Source organism: Vigna unguiculata, chromosome 5 (assembly GCF_037176805.1).
Source record: "Vigna unguiculata cultivar grain cowpea cultivar isolate G323 ecotype 2 chromosome 5, ASM3717680v1, whole genome shotgun sequence".
Lineage (NCBI taxonomy): Eukaryota > Viridiplantae > Streptophyta > Magnoliopsida > Fabales > Fabaceae > Vigna > Vigna unguiculata.
The window spans coordinates 6,759,233-6,776,284 of NC_140796.1; the positions used below are offsets into that span (position 1 = coordinate 6,759,233).

Consider the following 17,052-nt stretch of genomic DNA (forward strand, 5'->3'; position numbering starts at 1 on the left):
TGAGAATGTGAGATTTATGCACGCTAAACTTATGATGGGGAGAGACTATAAAATGCTAATATTTTTGTTTTCTTTTCTTAATGTTTTCATGCACAATAACCTAATATTATCTCATTAATTTAATTTGTTTTTTCCAATTAAAAAAATCTTATTAGTAACACTCTACATATAATTTATTAGAAAAATATAATAACTAAATACTTTATTATTTAATTTGAAAACAAAATATAATTTTATAAAAATTTAAAATTTAAATGTAGATTTAATTCATAAAATAAGTGTCATCGAGCATTCTTTAGAGAAAATTAATTTAATATCACGACTAGATAAATAAAAGTAATAATTTTTTTAATTTAACTATACATTTTCTATAAGACCCACTTTTTATGACCCTAATGTTTAAGGGTCTAACTTATTCTATTAGGTCTAAGGCCAGCCCATAGGGTGTTCCAAAACTCCACTTCTAGCCCTAACCCCCCTGATTCAACTGTTATTCTAGAAAATAGTTCCTCTTCTACCTTTCACAGCAGAAACACAAAGCTTTGCTAGGGTTTGAGTCAATTTCCCCTACGGGCCAGTCGGAAGCCTTCTCCAAGTAAGTCAAATATCCATCTTCTTCTTTTTTCATCATGTTTGCGTTTGTACTATATAGGGTTTATCCTTACAACCCTATCTTCGTTCTTGTATGCATTTCTCAACTCTTTAATTTGTTACTGGAGCTGTAGTGCTCTTCTTGGGGACCATGTTGCTTTTGGCCAGCTCATATCAAGGTAAGAGAAGCTAGGGTTTGCCTGTTTCTTGTGATATACTGCTTACGTTGATTTTATTTCATGATAATGTGGCTTGTTTGATGTTGTGATTGTTTGTGAAATGCTAAACCATTATTTGGTTGTGAATGTCTAGCTGTTGCACGCATGAACAGTGGAGGAACCTAGTGTTTTCGCCCAGGCGAGCGAGGCTCGCCCAAGCGAGAGTACCAGAAGTGCTCCCTGGGGCTTGCGTGAGCTGTCACTCAAGCGACGAGCTCCATTTTTGAGCGAGAGTCCTTCTTACTCAGGGGAGAAGGTCTCGTCTAAGCGAGAAAACACGAAAGCCATTATTCCACTGCTCGAGTTCTCGCCTGGGCGAAAGGAGCTCTCTTGAGCGAGGGCTTCTAGCTTGAGTAAGAACTGAGTAGGGATGTGCTCAGGTGCTGTTTTCCCCTCTGTTCTTGGTTAATGGTCACATGTTTGATTGAAGTACTATGTTAAGGCATGAATTGGGTGATTATGCATGTATTAAATGGTTCATGGGCTAGAATTGATAAGTTGGTATGATTATGCGTATGAAACATGATTGAATGGTTGGTTATAAATTGGCATGAGATTGTTATGCATGATTATTCTATGATTGGTTGGCAAGACATGGCTATGGTATGATTTAGGACATAATTCCATAAATCTCTTGGTGAGATCTCATGGTGGTGCCTCATGGTTTAGGATGTAATTCCATGAATCTCTTGGTGAGATCTCATGGTGGTGCATCATGGTTTAGGACGTAATTCCATGAATCTCTTGGTGAGATCTCATGGTGGTACCTCATGGTTTAGGACGTAATTCCATGACTCTCTTAGTAATGTTTCGTGGTGGTGCCTCAATATATAATTAAGGATTCAAGTAAGGATTGCATCCTGAAACTCTAACGAGTCAGTCAGTCTCATGTAGAGCGCACTAACTCAAGTGGTGAGAGTAGCAGGAGACCCTAGTCTTTGATAGGATAATGGCCTCAGATGTTTGAAGACTAACCTTGTGCGTGGTAGGATGAAACCCATAGGCAATGACTCTGCAGAGCAGTAGAGACCACCACAAGTGCGAGCATCCAATGAATCCGACTTATTATATGTATCCGGATAATTGAGTCTTAGAGTCTTGCATTGTCTGCTATCACATGTTTGGTTGATTTATGTATTTTTGGCTTTTAAATTGTATGCTCAATTGTATGATAAACCCTTTTCACTCTAGCTTACCCTTTCTTGCTTGTCTTTGTATTCTTGTGTGGTTTTCCTTTTTGCAATGATCACCAAACTTCTTAGTGTGAGTAGATATGGGAACACTTAGTGATCGTAGTGACGATGAGGATGCTACACTTATATATTTTGTTCCAGGCAATGTAGTGCCTTTATTTCCAGTGTTGATATGATTGGATAATTGTAAACCTTCATACCCTAGACTCTGTACTGTTTGGATATTATTAAGTATGCAACGTTTTATTTAATTAATTTTATTTATTTAAATGGAACGTTACATTTTTCAAATAATTATACAAATGATCATAATTAATTTGAAAGAGTAATAGAATGAGTTTGAGAAATAAAGAAAGAAATTAAAGTTGTTTGTTTTAGACGATGCAAAAGTTGAAACACGAAAGAATTTAAAAATAAAAATTATAAAAATTTATAAATAATTTACATAAATAAAAAAATTTTAATAAAAAAATTATTAGATTACAGTTTTATCAAAAATAATCTTATATCTGATACATATAAAAACAACTAGTTGTATTTTGGCAACAGCTGTCATACACAATTATTGTATCCGTGTTATTTTCCACATCGTGGTGGTCAGTTTGACCATCTCTATTTATGATCATGATTGGGCTGGGTCTGATTCAGACGTGTTTGCACAAATATATTATAAAAACCCAGCAACAACCCGTTACATTTCCACCATTTTTTTTTATTAATATCATGCCAACTAGTAATACTTTCGTATCTTTTTAAGAAATTTACATTCATTCTACAATTTGTTTTAATAACAGAACAATATAAATTAAAATTTTAAAATAAAAATAAAGCTGAGTTTTAAAAAACCATGTTTTTAATTATATATTTTTTTATTTAGTAAATGTTAAAATATCACCTCTTTTATATAATTGTTAAATTATTATAAAATATCATTTGTTAAACCACATAAACTATATAATATCAATAAATTTGAATAAAAACTTGTATTCATAAAACTGGAATTTTTTACTTTTTATTTTAATAACATTTTATTATAATAAGTAAGAATATAGATATTAATAAAAAAGTAAGTATAATTGGTTTTTGGAAAAAATGTAATCATTTTAGATTGTAATACATAACATATTCTGAAGACATAATTATGGATAGATACATTCATACATAAAATCTTGGGATAAAATCAACCGCCGATTATATTTCAAATTCTGTAAATGTTGATTTTGTTTTTCACTTTTCTTTTCTTTTTCTACGCATCACACTAAATCTGCGGGTTTCGTTGGAGTTATAATTGGTTTGAAAAGCTGATTGCAATTTGGTGTCTATGATTTAAGGGCAAGAAGTGCTACTTCTAATCTTGATTGAAGTATTTAATACCAATTATAGTTACTTTGTTACCTTGCCATAACATTAATTGGGTTTTGTAGATGCTTGATGTCATATTAGTTCATAATATGTTTTTCTACACATCATCAATTAACATAGGTAAACTATACTTGTAGTTGATAGAAAAATAATAAGGGTCGCAAAACTTAAGATAAAAATAAAAATAAAAATAAAGAACTATAAACTCAAAAAACAGTAAATGTTGGATGGGCATAAAATTTTGAAGTCTCAATTCAAACACATTCTTTTAAAAGAATGACAGTTGTCACCAAGTGCAATCTTCAAAGTATTTAACTTGAGGAACTCATAGCATACAATACAACTTAATTGAACACAATAGAAGGCCATGTAGGTCCACCTTATTCATATTTGAACCACTAAAAAGAAAAGAAAAAAACACTTAAAATAAACTTTTGTTCTTCATAATACTTATATGAAATAGTTATCGTCATTGTTCCCTCCACCTCTTATTGCACTTCGGAAATCCAGTTAACCTAAAAAAATAGAAGCACAATTATATGGACAACTTTAACTAATTTGTTTCAAATAAAGTAATCAAATTTATGCAATGACATAGCTAGACTGATCATTAATGAATGTGAGGCTTATTCATGAATGTGAACTAAAATAATATAGACATATATTTTATTTTTGCATGGCTTAATTTATTATTTTTTGGTTTATTCACAACGAAAGTATACACCTTTATTTTAGATATATCTTATATCTAAAGACTTTAGTTTCTCATTTTGTATACTAAATCTATTTCGGACAATGATATTATTACTCTTATTTTTTGACTTTTATTTCTCTGACGTGATTTAGTGTGAGTCATCGATTAATATATCACTATTTTTTTTTTAAAAATCAATGACCCACACTAAACCACGTCAAAAAGTAAAAGATGAAAGTCAGAGTATAGTTTTCCATCTATTTCATGTGCCACATCATTCCATTGAGCAAGAAACTGCCTTATTTTTTGCACTACATGCATAAATGAGTAATTGCATACGGATTTATACACTCTATAGTAGGAAAGGAAAAAAATCTACAATCAACATTGAAAGGTATTCATGAATAGAGTAAAATAAATAGAAGCAGAGTTCATATTTATTGAATTTTTTTGATGTATTAGAAGTACAATGATTTTGGTATGTTATAACTCTTTTAATATATATCAAAATCAGTATCACTCGTCATATTTTAAAGACAAATTAAAAAGATAATATAAAAATCCAACAGAAAATCTAAATTAAAAAAAACATGAAACAAATGGGTGGATCAGTAGGTAATGATCGATGTATATCGTATATCATGTGTGTGGTTAAATGAAGAAAATAGTAAATCACCCATTTTTTAAGAGTGTGAAATATGTGTAATATGGGTTGGTGTTTAGCACAACATGACCAAGCAAAGAACAATTTTGAACACTTCAACACTCTTGAGAGTTCAATGACAAAGGTAATTTTGTTTGGAGGTATAGGTGGATAACAATAATTGGAGCATTTAGAATTATATTTAAGAATATATGCAAAGAAATTTTTTATATAACCTAGATATTTGGTGACGTTGACAAATGTTGTGGAAATGTAACATATGTTATTATCTTTGCAGGATATTATGGAAAATACAATTGAACATTGGGAATTGTTGAATGCAACTAATATTTGAATTTGGATTCTTTGCTGGTTTTTGTATGTTATTCCTCTCCTGTATTTTTATAATACACTGATTACTATTAATTTTGATGTTTTAAAATATATTAAAAAAATATTTAAAATACTCACACAATATATTTTTAACGCTCAGCATAGAACAACACTAGAAAAACCAATAGAGAATCTAAACTCCTAATCTTTCTATTCTGTTTTATTTAGTATTAATTAATTTCAATTTCTAGTCTATATAAATATGAAGAAAGGGAAATTAAGCCGAATAAAATATCAAAATCTATTTTAAAAGGGAAGTGAATTTGCAGTATGGTTGACTTGCAGGAAATGTAGGAATACATATATACTTACCAAATGCTACAGGAAGAAGCATTTACTGTCATCATGACAGATGGATTACCTGAATATATGAAAAAAAGTTAGTTGATAGGAAAAACTTTATATAAAAGATTCATTTTTTTTAAGCTAACAGATTTTATATATTAACAAGTATTGAATTTGAATGTTAGTATCATGAGTGAAGAAAAAACTTAAGATATATAACATCATTGTAATATAAAATTATTAGTTAAATATACAAAAAAAAAAAAACAATGCATTTAGGATATTAGTGAATTCTTACCTGATTGTGAAACAATTTTTGGATCGTTGTGTTAAGATCGCCGTGAACTGTTGAATCAGAATCTTTCGATGTTTGAATCTCCAAAAGCATTGACACTTTAATGACTCCTTCAGAGAAAGTTATCATATTCGGACATTCAACTACCATCAGTTTTTTCAAATATGAGCATTGCAGAGTGGCATTCCCTGAATAAAAGCTTACGAGCTTTGGTAAGGAATTCAGCTTAATTGATTTGAGCCGTCCAAATACCATCTCATCACAACCATCTTCGTCGTCCTTTCTTACGATCTCTTTGATTGATTCACACTTCTTTATGCTTAGAGTCTCAAGTTTCACCAAACTTTTGAATGTAGCAAATGTGAATAAATATTCCATCTTTTCACAGAACTTCACATATAACTTTTTAAGATTGATGAATGACACTGCACACGAAACTATGTTTTCTACTCGAGGGCATGTTACAAGCTTTAACAATTCAAGCTTTTTGGAGTATGGTTGTACCCACGTGTGCTCTAAGCCTATACACTCTAACTCACTTAATTCAACCAAATATAATTGTTTCAATCCAGCAAGTACATTGTGGTGAACTTGAAGCTTTTGAGAGGGAAATATCTCCTTCAGACCAAACCATTTCTGTACTGTAAGACTGAATAAATTGGGTACTTTGTGAAAGAAATCAAAAGGCAGAGTATCTTTCCCATTGTTATCATCCTCAAAGGACAGTATAAGAATCTGTAATTTAGAAAGGTCTTGTGGCCAACGTGCATCACTCATAAGCTTAATGTTTTCCTCATTCAGTGTCAATCCCAGTGGTTTGGGAGAAACCTAGCAATTGAAGTCAAACAAATTCATAAGACAATGTTTTGAGCTAGTTAATGAAAAGAAAAGGAAACACAAAGGGTTAAATTCTAATGCTTCATTACCTTTTCAATCGAGAATAAAGGTTGTTGTAGCCGGTTAATTGGAGCCTCTATAACTCCTTTTTCACTATCATCAAAGCCTGGTCTGAATGGCTTCAGCTTAGGACAACATTCCACATATAACCTATCTAACAAGGGACATTCTAGATGATGTTTTCCAGAGTAAAAGCAACTCAACAGTGGCAAGTTTTCAAGATTTAGATATGACAGACAAGGGAATTCAAACGTTATTGTCGTTCCATGTTCCATTTCATCTTCCCTTCCAACTATTTCTTCCACTTTCTCACACTTCTGTATATCAAGACTCGCCAACTTCCTAAGATTTTGGGCAAGTGATAAAGGGAACAATGTTATTAGGCTTCCACAGCCATCAACATTCACTTCTTCCAAATTGGTAAAGCTCACAATTCCTTCGAGATTTTTCTTCCATATGCATTTTAAATTTGACAAATGTTTTAAAGTAAGCTTTTCCAAACCAAAGATTATTCCCCTTGTCTCAACCTCAGTCTTATCAGTGTCAAATATTACTTGCACTACATCGGAGCTATGCACATTCAATTCTTTTAAGTTCTTCAAGTAAGGAAGTACATGAGATGGAATTACGAAGGATCTATTGCACGTTGTATCAAATTCCAACTTCCTAAAACTGCCAAAAAAATTGTCTGATAAAGTAGGTTTTGTGTGTAGAACTCCCATCATCCCAAGATAATCATCAAGAATCCTAAGCTTTGAGTAGTTGAAAAAATCCTTACAAGACAAGAAACTTAATGTCAGGATAATCGACAAGCTTCATATGCTTCATATTTGATTAAGATCACTTGGATTTGAATGAATACTTAAGTCACATTTTGGTAATAGCCTGCAGCTTGATTGTTATTTATTTAAGTAATGCTAAAGGTTTTATGACCAAAATGCAAAAGAAGTTATAAAAGTTGAATTTTAAGCAAATTTTGAAGTTTTTTCATTTTTTTTATTTTTAAGTTATGATATTATATTTTTAATGTTATTTTGTATATTATTACATATTGTATTATTTATTAATACTAATTTCAATCACGTTCAACTATGACAATTTAACCAATAATCCTTGTGATGTCCCGAATGGTTTGGTTTTCAAAACATAGAATGACCACATAACTAGGTGTGACGTTTGGTTTCGTATATATGTAACTAGCCACCTAAAATGTCTTTGGCATATCTTTTCCACAAAAGTACTCTTGAAATTATAAAAATCTAGTATAATTCTTCAAATTTCAAAAGTATGATTTTACTAGATAAACAATAACTTTAAGGGTTAAAATCATTTTAGTCCACTAAATTTAGTGTTTGAAATTAAAATATTTTTTTTTCAAATATTAAAGATTTTTTTTTTTAAAAAAATTTAAGAGTCCAAAGCCACATTTATCTTAAATTTCTATTAATTAAAACATAATTAGACCTTCTTTTATCGAGAGAGATTCAAAGAATAAAAATATTGAAAAAGAACAATACTATATCTCATTAATATTTAGGATAGTTTTCAGAGAAAAATACATGAATTTAAAACAAAGTTAATCATATAACTGAATTATATATTTTTTTAATAAAGATGAATCAACTAATCAGATCTTAAAATAGGAGAGGAAGAGTAATAACGATAGAATGTTTTGAGAATTAAACCAGAAGATCTTGATAATAAAATGCATGGAGATTTATTAGAAGCGAAAGAAAAGTAGTGTTTCAGGCCAAGAGATCCAATAAGAATGAAGACGGTAGAAAATAACGAAGGAAAAGTATAAAAGGATAAAAACGGTGTTGTTTGGGTTCAGTAAAATATATATGAAAAAGACAAAAAAAAAGAAAAAAATATATAATACATAAACAAAGTAAGAAACAGAAAGCAAAATATATGTGTTGAATTTCGACAGCAAATGTAAATGGGGGAAGAAAATGAAACTGAAGAAGAAGATTATAAAGTCAATGTAACAACTTAATCTTTTAAAGTTTGCTATAACAATAAAGTTAATTAACTTTTGATATTTTATTGTCAAAGACGACTTTAATCAAAACTAATTCATAAGTTAATTATATTTTATATTAAGAGTAATCTTTTAAATTTATTTGAGTGGTTATATTAAGTCTCCTGAGAGTTTATTTGAATGATTTGTAACAATTTTATATTAATATAAAATTTACATTTACAATTATAGAATAGATCTGTATTATTATTTACGTTTCTCTTTGTCTTATTCTCTTTATTAATCATTAACATATTTTGCTTATCCTGTTTACAAGTTTTACCCGCAGTGCCTCCATCGGCGTAGTTTTCGCATTTCTTACATTTGTTCATTAATACCTTTTATTTTGTTGATAATAATTTAAGTGGGAATCAAAGTTTTATATTAGATTTTATGATGGAGTGGAAGCTCCAATAAAGTATTATAACAATTTTTTACTATGGTTTGTTACTTTGATTTATTGTGGAATATGGTTTAATTTTTTATAATAATATAAATAATTTTGTTAGTTTATCTATCGAGGTGTTACGGTAAAAAAAATGGATTTATGATTCTACAAATCAATGGTTTAAGAATAGAGTATAATTATCATCAAAACTATATAGTCCACAGAAGTTGTAACAGTTTCGAAAAGGTAGATGACATCTCTAAATCTAAATTACATGATCATGTGTAATGGATATATAGTTTTGATGTAATTTTACATACTCTTGAATTATTAGTATTATATTACTAATACTGTTTATATCGGTAATCAACCTTCCTATGTGTTTGACATGGAAACATATGAAAGGGTAAGATATTACATAATTGTAATAGAAACTTGGTATAAAATAATAAATCAATTATTGCTTCTAAAAAATACGCGACAGTGTTGTCATAAAAATAACAACTAAATTCGGATAATGAATTCATACCTGTTCGTGAAACAATATCTCGATTGTTGTGTTAAGATCGCCTTGAAATGTTGAATCAGAATCTTTTGATGGTTGAATCTCCAAAAGCATTGACACTTTAACGACTCCTTGAGAGAAAGTTATCATATTGGGACATTCAACTATCATCAGGTTTTTCAAATATGAGCATTGCAGAGTGGCATTCCCTGAATAAAAGCTTACCAGCTTTGGTAAGAACTTCAGCTCAATTGATCTCAGCCGTCCAAATACGACCTCATCACAATCATCTTCGTCTTCCTTTATCACAATTTCTTTGATTGATTCACAATCCTTTATGATTAAGGTCTCAAGTCTCACCAGACTTTTGAGTGTACCAAATGTGAATAAATATTCCATCTTCTCACAGAGCACCACATATAACTCTTTAAGATTGATGAAAGACACTGCACACGAAACTATGTTTTCTATTTGAGAGCAAGCTTCAAGCTTTAACCATTCAAGCTTTGTGGAGTATGGTTGTACCCACGTGTGCTCTAAGCCTATAGACTCTAACTCACTTAATCCAAACAAAAACAATTTCTTCAATCCAGCAAGTACATTGTCGTGAACTTGAAGCTTTTGAGAGGGAAATATCTCTTTCAGACCAAAACATTTTTGCAAACGAAGATATTCTAAACTGGGTAGCATGTGAAACAAATCAAAAGGAAGAGTATCATTCTCATTTTGATAATCCTCAAAGCATAACAAAAGATGACTTAGCTGGCAAAGAAGGTCATGTGGCAAACATCCATCTCTCAACAACATCATGTTTTTCTCATTCAGTGATAATTGTTTCAGTTTGGGAGAAACCTAGAAATTGAAGTAAAACAAATGCAAAAAAAAAAAATGTGTATTTTTTGTTAGTTAGAAACTATATAGAAGAAAAATATATAATAAAAAGAAAATAAAGCACACAAGTGTTAAAATGTTCATGCTTTTTTTACCTTTTCCAGCAAGAACAAAGGTTGTTGTAGCGGGGTAATTGGAGCCTCTGTAACTTCTTCTTTGTGACTGTCATCAGAATCTGATGTGAATAACTTCAACTTAGGACAATAGGCCACAAATAATTTATATAATATGGGGCATTCCAGATAATGTTTTCCAGGATAAAAGCAACTCAACAGTGGCATACTCCAAAGACATAAGAAGGTCAAACAAGGAAATTCAAACGTTAATGTCCTTCCCTGTTCCCTTTCATCTTCATCTCCAACTATTTCTACCAAACTTTCACACATCTCCATTTGAAGTGTCTTAAGCTTTTGAAGACTTTTGGCAAGGGATGAAGACAACACTGTTACCAAGCTTCCACAACCATTGACAACCACTTCTTCCAAATTGGGAAAGCTAACAATTCCTCCCACATTTTCCTTCCATACGCATTTCAAATTTGGCAAGTTGTTTAGAGTAAGTTTTTTCAAACTAGAGACCATTCCCTTTGTCTTGATCTCACTCTCATCAATGTCAAATATTACCTTTACCGCATCAGAACTATGCACATTCAACTTTTCTAAGTTCTTCAAGTAAGGGAGTACATGAGACGGAATTACAATACCTCTTTTGCATGCCGCATCAAATTCCAATTCCTTGAAACTACCAAAGAAATTCTCTGAAATAGCAGGTTTTATGTGTTGAACTCCCGTCATCTCAAGATAATCATCAAGAATCATATGCTTTAAATGGTTCAAAAATTCCTAAAAAACCAAAAAATTCAATATCAGGCATAATTAACAAGTTAATTTCATATGATTCGTATTTAATTAATAAGATTACTCTGATTTACCTTTGATTGTATAAAACTATATACTTGGATTTAAATGAGTTATTTAAGTCATGTTTGGTAAAAAAACCTAAAGCCTAATTATTTATTATTATTATTATTATTACTTTTTCAGAGTTAAATATATTTTTGTTACTTCAATTATAATGAAATCAAAGGAATGCAAATTTTAGGCCAGCGGTATGAGGATCCAAATGTTGTTAAAGGGACAATTAAGGATTTCTTTGAGAAAAGATCGAATGAAGGAGAAACAAATGATATCACACTCGATAACATTGAATTCTCAACTATATCCTCAAAAGCCAATAGAATGTTAACATGTAAGATCACCGAGTATGAAATTAGAGCAGTCGTTTGGCAACGTGATAGCACTGAGAGTCCTGGCCTAGATAGCTTTAATTTTGGCTTCATAAAACAACATTGGGAAACCATAAAAAATGAAGTGAAACTGGCAGTTGATGATTTTCAGGAGAAAGAATCCATACCTAGGGGCTGTAATACATTGTTTATAGTGCTAATCCCCAAAAATGATAATCCTATTGACCTAGATGAATATAGACCAATCTCTTTAGTAGGATGCATGTACAATATTATAAGTGTTATCTAATAGGTTGAAAAGTATACTCCCTAGCATAATTGATACTACACAATCTGCATTCATTAAGGGTAGAAGGTTATCAGACAATATTCTAGTGGCAAATGAAGTGATAGAGAAGGTCAGATGGTAAAAGAAAAAGTGTGCAATAGTGAAAGTAAACTATTAAAAAGCATATGATTCGGTAAAGTGGATTTTTCTTTTTTACATGCTAGAAAGATTAGGTTTCTCCGGGACATGGATTAGGTGGATAAAAGGTTGCCTAGAATCATCTACAATATTAATCCTGGTTAATGGTAGCCCAACTCAAGAATTCAAGCCAAAAAGTGGTCTTAGACAAGGAGACCCATTAGCATCTCTTTATTATTAATGGTGGTGGAAGGTTTAGCTGGGATGATAAGATAAGTTGTGAAAAACAATTTTTAGAAGGAGTAAACGTGGGGAAGAAATAGATAACAATGAATATGCTATAGTTTGCAGATGATACATTGTTCACATGTAAGGCAGACACTACAAATATAATGGTAATCAAAAGTATCCTAAGATGATTTGAACTAAAATTAGGCCTCAGAGTGAATTTTCACAAGAGTAAAATTTGAGGAATGGGTGTAGATGAGAGTGAAACAAAGAGGTTTTTCACTCATTCTCAATTGTGGAATAATGGAAGTGCCATTTAAGTACTTAGGAATGGATGTCGGAGATAATCCAAGGAAACAAAAATTTTGGCAACATGTGATCAATAAAATTAGGAGTAGATTAACAAAATGGAAGGGTAGAAATTTAACCTTTGTTGGAAGAGTGCACCTAATAAGATCTATTATAACAACACTACCTCTATATTACTTGTCTATGTTTAAGATGCCAACCTGTGTGGGTGAAGAGATTAAGAAAATGGAAAGGTAATTCTTGTGGGGATGGGGGAACAAAGGGTAGAAAGATAACTTGGGTCCAATGGAAAAAAATTGTGTCAAAATAAGGAAGAGGGTGGTCTAGGGATTAAAGATATCAAATCTTTTAACATGGCTTTACTAGGGAAATAGAAGTGAAGTCGAGGAACAGAAAAAGCGAGGCTATGGAAGGACATAATAGACTCTAAGTACAGACCATGGAGAAACCTAAATGATGCACAATGCCCTAGAGGTTAATCTTTGTGGTGGATAGATTTAAGGAGTATTTGTGGAGGTTCAGAAAAAAAGTTGGTTTGACAAAAATATAAAATGGAAAATTGGTTTAGGAACAAGGATAAAATTCTAGGAAGATAAATGGCTTGATGAAATGACACTCATGGAAACATATCCAAGATTATATGTTAATTTAGATATGAAACAAATAATTCTAGGAGAGTTAGGCCAATGGGTTGAAAACAAGTTGTAATGGAACATGAGTTGGAGGAGACAATGGTTTGAATGGGAAAAACCATAAGTGCGTACAATGATGTCACAACTATTTATAATTCACTTAACAAAGGAAAGGAAGGACACTTGGGTTTGGAATGGTGAAGATGATGAGATTTACACGGCTAAATATGCCTATATGATGTTGCATGAAAACTCTAGCCATGAAGATTTTGTTTTTTTGATCAAAAATTGTTAGTTGTTAGTTTTGTTAGTGGGGGGAGTTGAACCCACAACCTCTCCCACCCTCCTTTCTAAACCCCACCGTACCAACCTTATTTTTCCAAATTGTTAGCAGGAGGAATGAAACTCACGACCTTCCCCTCCATTTCCTTCCTTTTAACTATTAGACCACCTTATCACTCCTTTAGCCATGAAGATACAATAGTCTTTACAACATTATGGCCCTTAGGTTATTACCATCGGCCTAATACTTTAGTTAGAAGGTTGTGCTAAATAGAATTGTTGCCAAGGTAAACTTAAAATAGAGGGGATGCAGCTTGGATTTGAGATGTTGGGGTGAAAGAAAGTTTGGAACTTTAGAGAGGATTGGGTCTGTGTTGGGTCTTATTTTGGAGAGGGGTTTGTGTTAGAGATGAGGAAGAAGAACCTCGCGGCGCAAAGAAGAAGATGAAGTTTGTTTCTGATTTTGGTTTATTTAACCTAACCTTTCTGCCTCGGGTGCAAATAAAATTAGGAGTAGATTAACAAAACGGAAGGGTAGAAATTTAACCTTTGCTGGAAGAGTGTGCCTAATAAAATCTGTTATAACAACACTACCTTTATACTACTTGTCTATATTTAAGATGCCAACATGTGTGGGTGGAGAGATTAAGAAAATACAAAGGCAATTTTTGTGGGGATGGGGAACAAAGGGTAGAAAGATAGCTTGGGTCCAATGGAAAAAACTCTGTCAAAATAAGGAAGAGGGTTATCTAGGGATTAAGGATATCAAATCATTTAACATGGCTTTACTAGAGAAATGGAAGTGGAGTCTAGGAACAAAAAAAGTGGGGCTATGGAAGGTCATAATAGACTCTAAGTACGAATCATGGAGAAACCTAAATGATGCACAATGCCCTAGAGGTGAATCTTTATGGTAGAGAGATTTAAGGAGTACTTGTGGAGGTTCAGAAGAAACTTGGTTTTATAAAAATATAAAATGGAAAATGCTAATTTAGATATGAAACAAGTAATTCTAGGAGAGTTAGGCAATGGATTGAAAACAAGTGGGAACGGAACATGAGTTGGAGGCGACAATGGTTTGAATGGGAAACCCATAAGTGGGGGAGTTGAACCCACAACCTCTCCCACCCCCTACTAAACTCCACCAAACCAACCTCATGTATTTCTTCCTTTTTCTACTTCTTCTTCCAAGTGCAGGAAAACCCCAAGGAGTTGCGGGTTTTTTTCTACCAATGGGGGCCCTCCCTTCACCACCCCCATGCGGATGGTCTACAGGGTTCATAACTACTCCTCTTACTATAGGACGTTTACCTAGCCAACATTTAGATCCGGCTCTACCTAAATTTTTCTGGTTTACCCCAACATTTCCCACTTGTCCAACTGTTGCCGAGCAGTTTTTGGATATCAAACGGACCTCCCCAGAAGGTAATTTTAATGTGGCCGATTTCCCCTCTTTTGCAATTAGTTTCGCTACAGCACCAGCTGCTCTAGCTAATTATCCACCCTTTCCGAGTGTGATTTCTATGTTATGTATGGCCGTGCCTAAGGGCATATCGGTTGAAGTAGATTCTTCTTTTTGATCAATCAAAACCTCTTCCCAAACTGTACAAGCTTCTTACAAAGCATACGGCTTTCTGGATGTAGATGATGATATCTATACAGAGTGGGTATATAGGAATCCAAATCTGCCGTGAGTTGGAGGCGACAATGGTTTGAATGGGAAACCCATAAGTGGGGGAGTTGAACCCACAACCTCTCCCACCCCCCTACTAAACTCCACCAAACCAACCTCATGTCTCCAACATGTTAGTAGGAGGGATCAAACCCACGACCTTCCTCTCCCTTCCCTTCCTTTTAACCACTAGGTCACATTATCACTCCTTTAGCCATGAAGATACAACACTCTTTACAACATTATTGGCACTTAGGGTATTACCATACACCCAATACTTTGGTTGGAAGGTTATGCTAAATAGAATTGCTACCAAGGTACAATTAAAGCAGAGGGGATGCAACTTGGACACTATTTTATGTGCCATGTGTAAGGATATTGAGGAAACAACAAATCATTTGTTCTTTGAGTGTAAAATAGCAACTAGAGTATGTGTGGAATGTGTGTGACGTTTGGGTAGGAGTTAGAAATGTACACCATAAACAGCCAAGGATACATTTCAAACAATTCTAATAATGGAGGTAAACCATAAAGGAAATATGATCTAGAAGAGAATGTGGATAGCAATTATGTGGTGTATATGGAATCAAAGAAATGGAACGATATTTAGAAAAAGCAAGCCTGATGCAAAGAAAATTTTATGTATGGCACAATTGAGAATGTGGGCATGGATAAGGAGAAAAATGACATGACAACTTTCACATATTCCGATTGGTATGTTTGCCCTATGCACTGTATTAGAACACTACCATGACAAGCTCTAAATAGCTAGAACACTGGTGCACTTTCAAGTCAGAAAACAAACAAATCAACAAAAAAAATAATGTCAAAGGACTAAATTGATTCAAATATATGGAAAAACATAATATATCAAGTATGATAATAACTACAAGAGATGGGCTAGCTATGATACCAAAGAATGGGGTTGATGCACATAGGAAAAGATATAATGCAATAACCACACTCACGCAGTTTAGCCTAGAGATTTGCTTTTGCATAAATTATTATATGCAAGGACATACAAGGATAAATGTGCTACATGTAGAATGTAGAATGTATTATCAATGTCACATCAACGACGCACACTATCACAAAGTGAAGGATTTATAGTGATACTCAACAATACCAAATCTAGAGAATGGAATGAAATGCATAATGAAAAATGACAATATGCTTTATATCCAATTCATTTTAAATTACGGCCACACGAACCTGAATAACGGATGTAATAAATTTATTTATAATTTTAAAACAAATTTAATCATATAACTGAATTATATATTTTTTAATAGAGATGAATTAAATAATCAGATCTTAAAAGAGGAGAGGAGTAATAAGATAGAATTCTTTGTTGCTTAGGAGTTGAGTCGGAACAAATAATATATTTTTTAAATATTAAAGATGATTTTTTTAAAAAAAATTTAAGAGTCAAAAGCCATATTTTTCTTACATTTCTATTAATAAATAAATAATTAGACCTTCTTTTATTAAAGAAGATTCAAAGAATAAAAATCTTGGAAAAAGAACAACACTATATCTCATTAATATTTAGGATATATTTTAGAGAAAAATAAGTACATTTAAAACAAATTTAATCATATAACAGAATTATATAGTTTTTAATAAAGATGAATTAATTAATCAGATGTTAAAGAAGGAGAGGAGTAATAACGGTAGAATGTTTTGCGCTCGGAATTAAACCGGAAGATCTTATGAAAATGAATGGAGATTTATTTAGTAAAAATTAAAGAATGTAAGGCCAAGAGATCCAATTAGAATGAAGAAGGTAGGAAAATAATAAAGGAAAAGTGTAAAATGATAAATAAAAAAATGTGTTGTTTAGGCTCATTCAGAAATGTATATGATAAAGAGAAAAAAAAATAATAAAAGATAATAATA

General features: G+C 32.1%; 1 protein-coding gene across 2 annotated transcripts in view; it reads right to left on the reverse strand.

Moving 5' to 3' along the window:
• Window positions 1-3,563: 3,563 nt before the first annotated feature.
• LOC114183061 (uncharacterized) overlaps window positions 3,564-17,052 on the reverse strand; it is a 43,961-nt gene continuing 30,472 nt past the window's right edge. For both annotated transcript variants that reach the window (XM_085673077.1, XM_028069914.2), the window contains 6 exons: window positions 10,474-11,220; window positions 9,512-10,339; window positions 6,601-7,344; window positions 5,678-6,502; window positions 5,407-5,455; window positions 3,564-3,879 (listed from right to left, as the gene is read on the reverse strand). In XM_085673077.1, coding sequence (XP_085529203.1) covers window positions 5,438-5,455; window positions 5,678-6,502; window positions 6,601-7,344; window positions 9,512-10,339; window positions 10,474-11,220 — 3,162 coding nt within the window. In that variant the 3' untranslated portion in view covers window positions 3,564-3,879; window positions 5,407-5,437. The remainder of the gene's footprint in view (window positions 3,880-5,406; window positions 5,456-5,677; window positions 6,503-6,600; window positions 7,345-9,511; window positions 10,340-10,473; window positions 11,221-17,052) is intronic.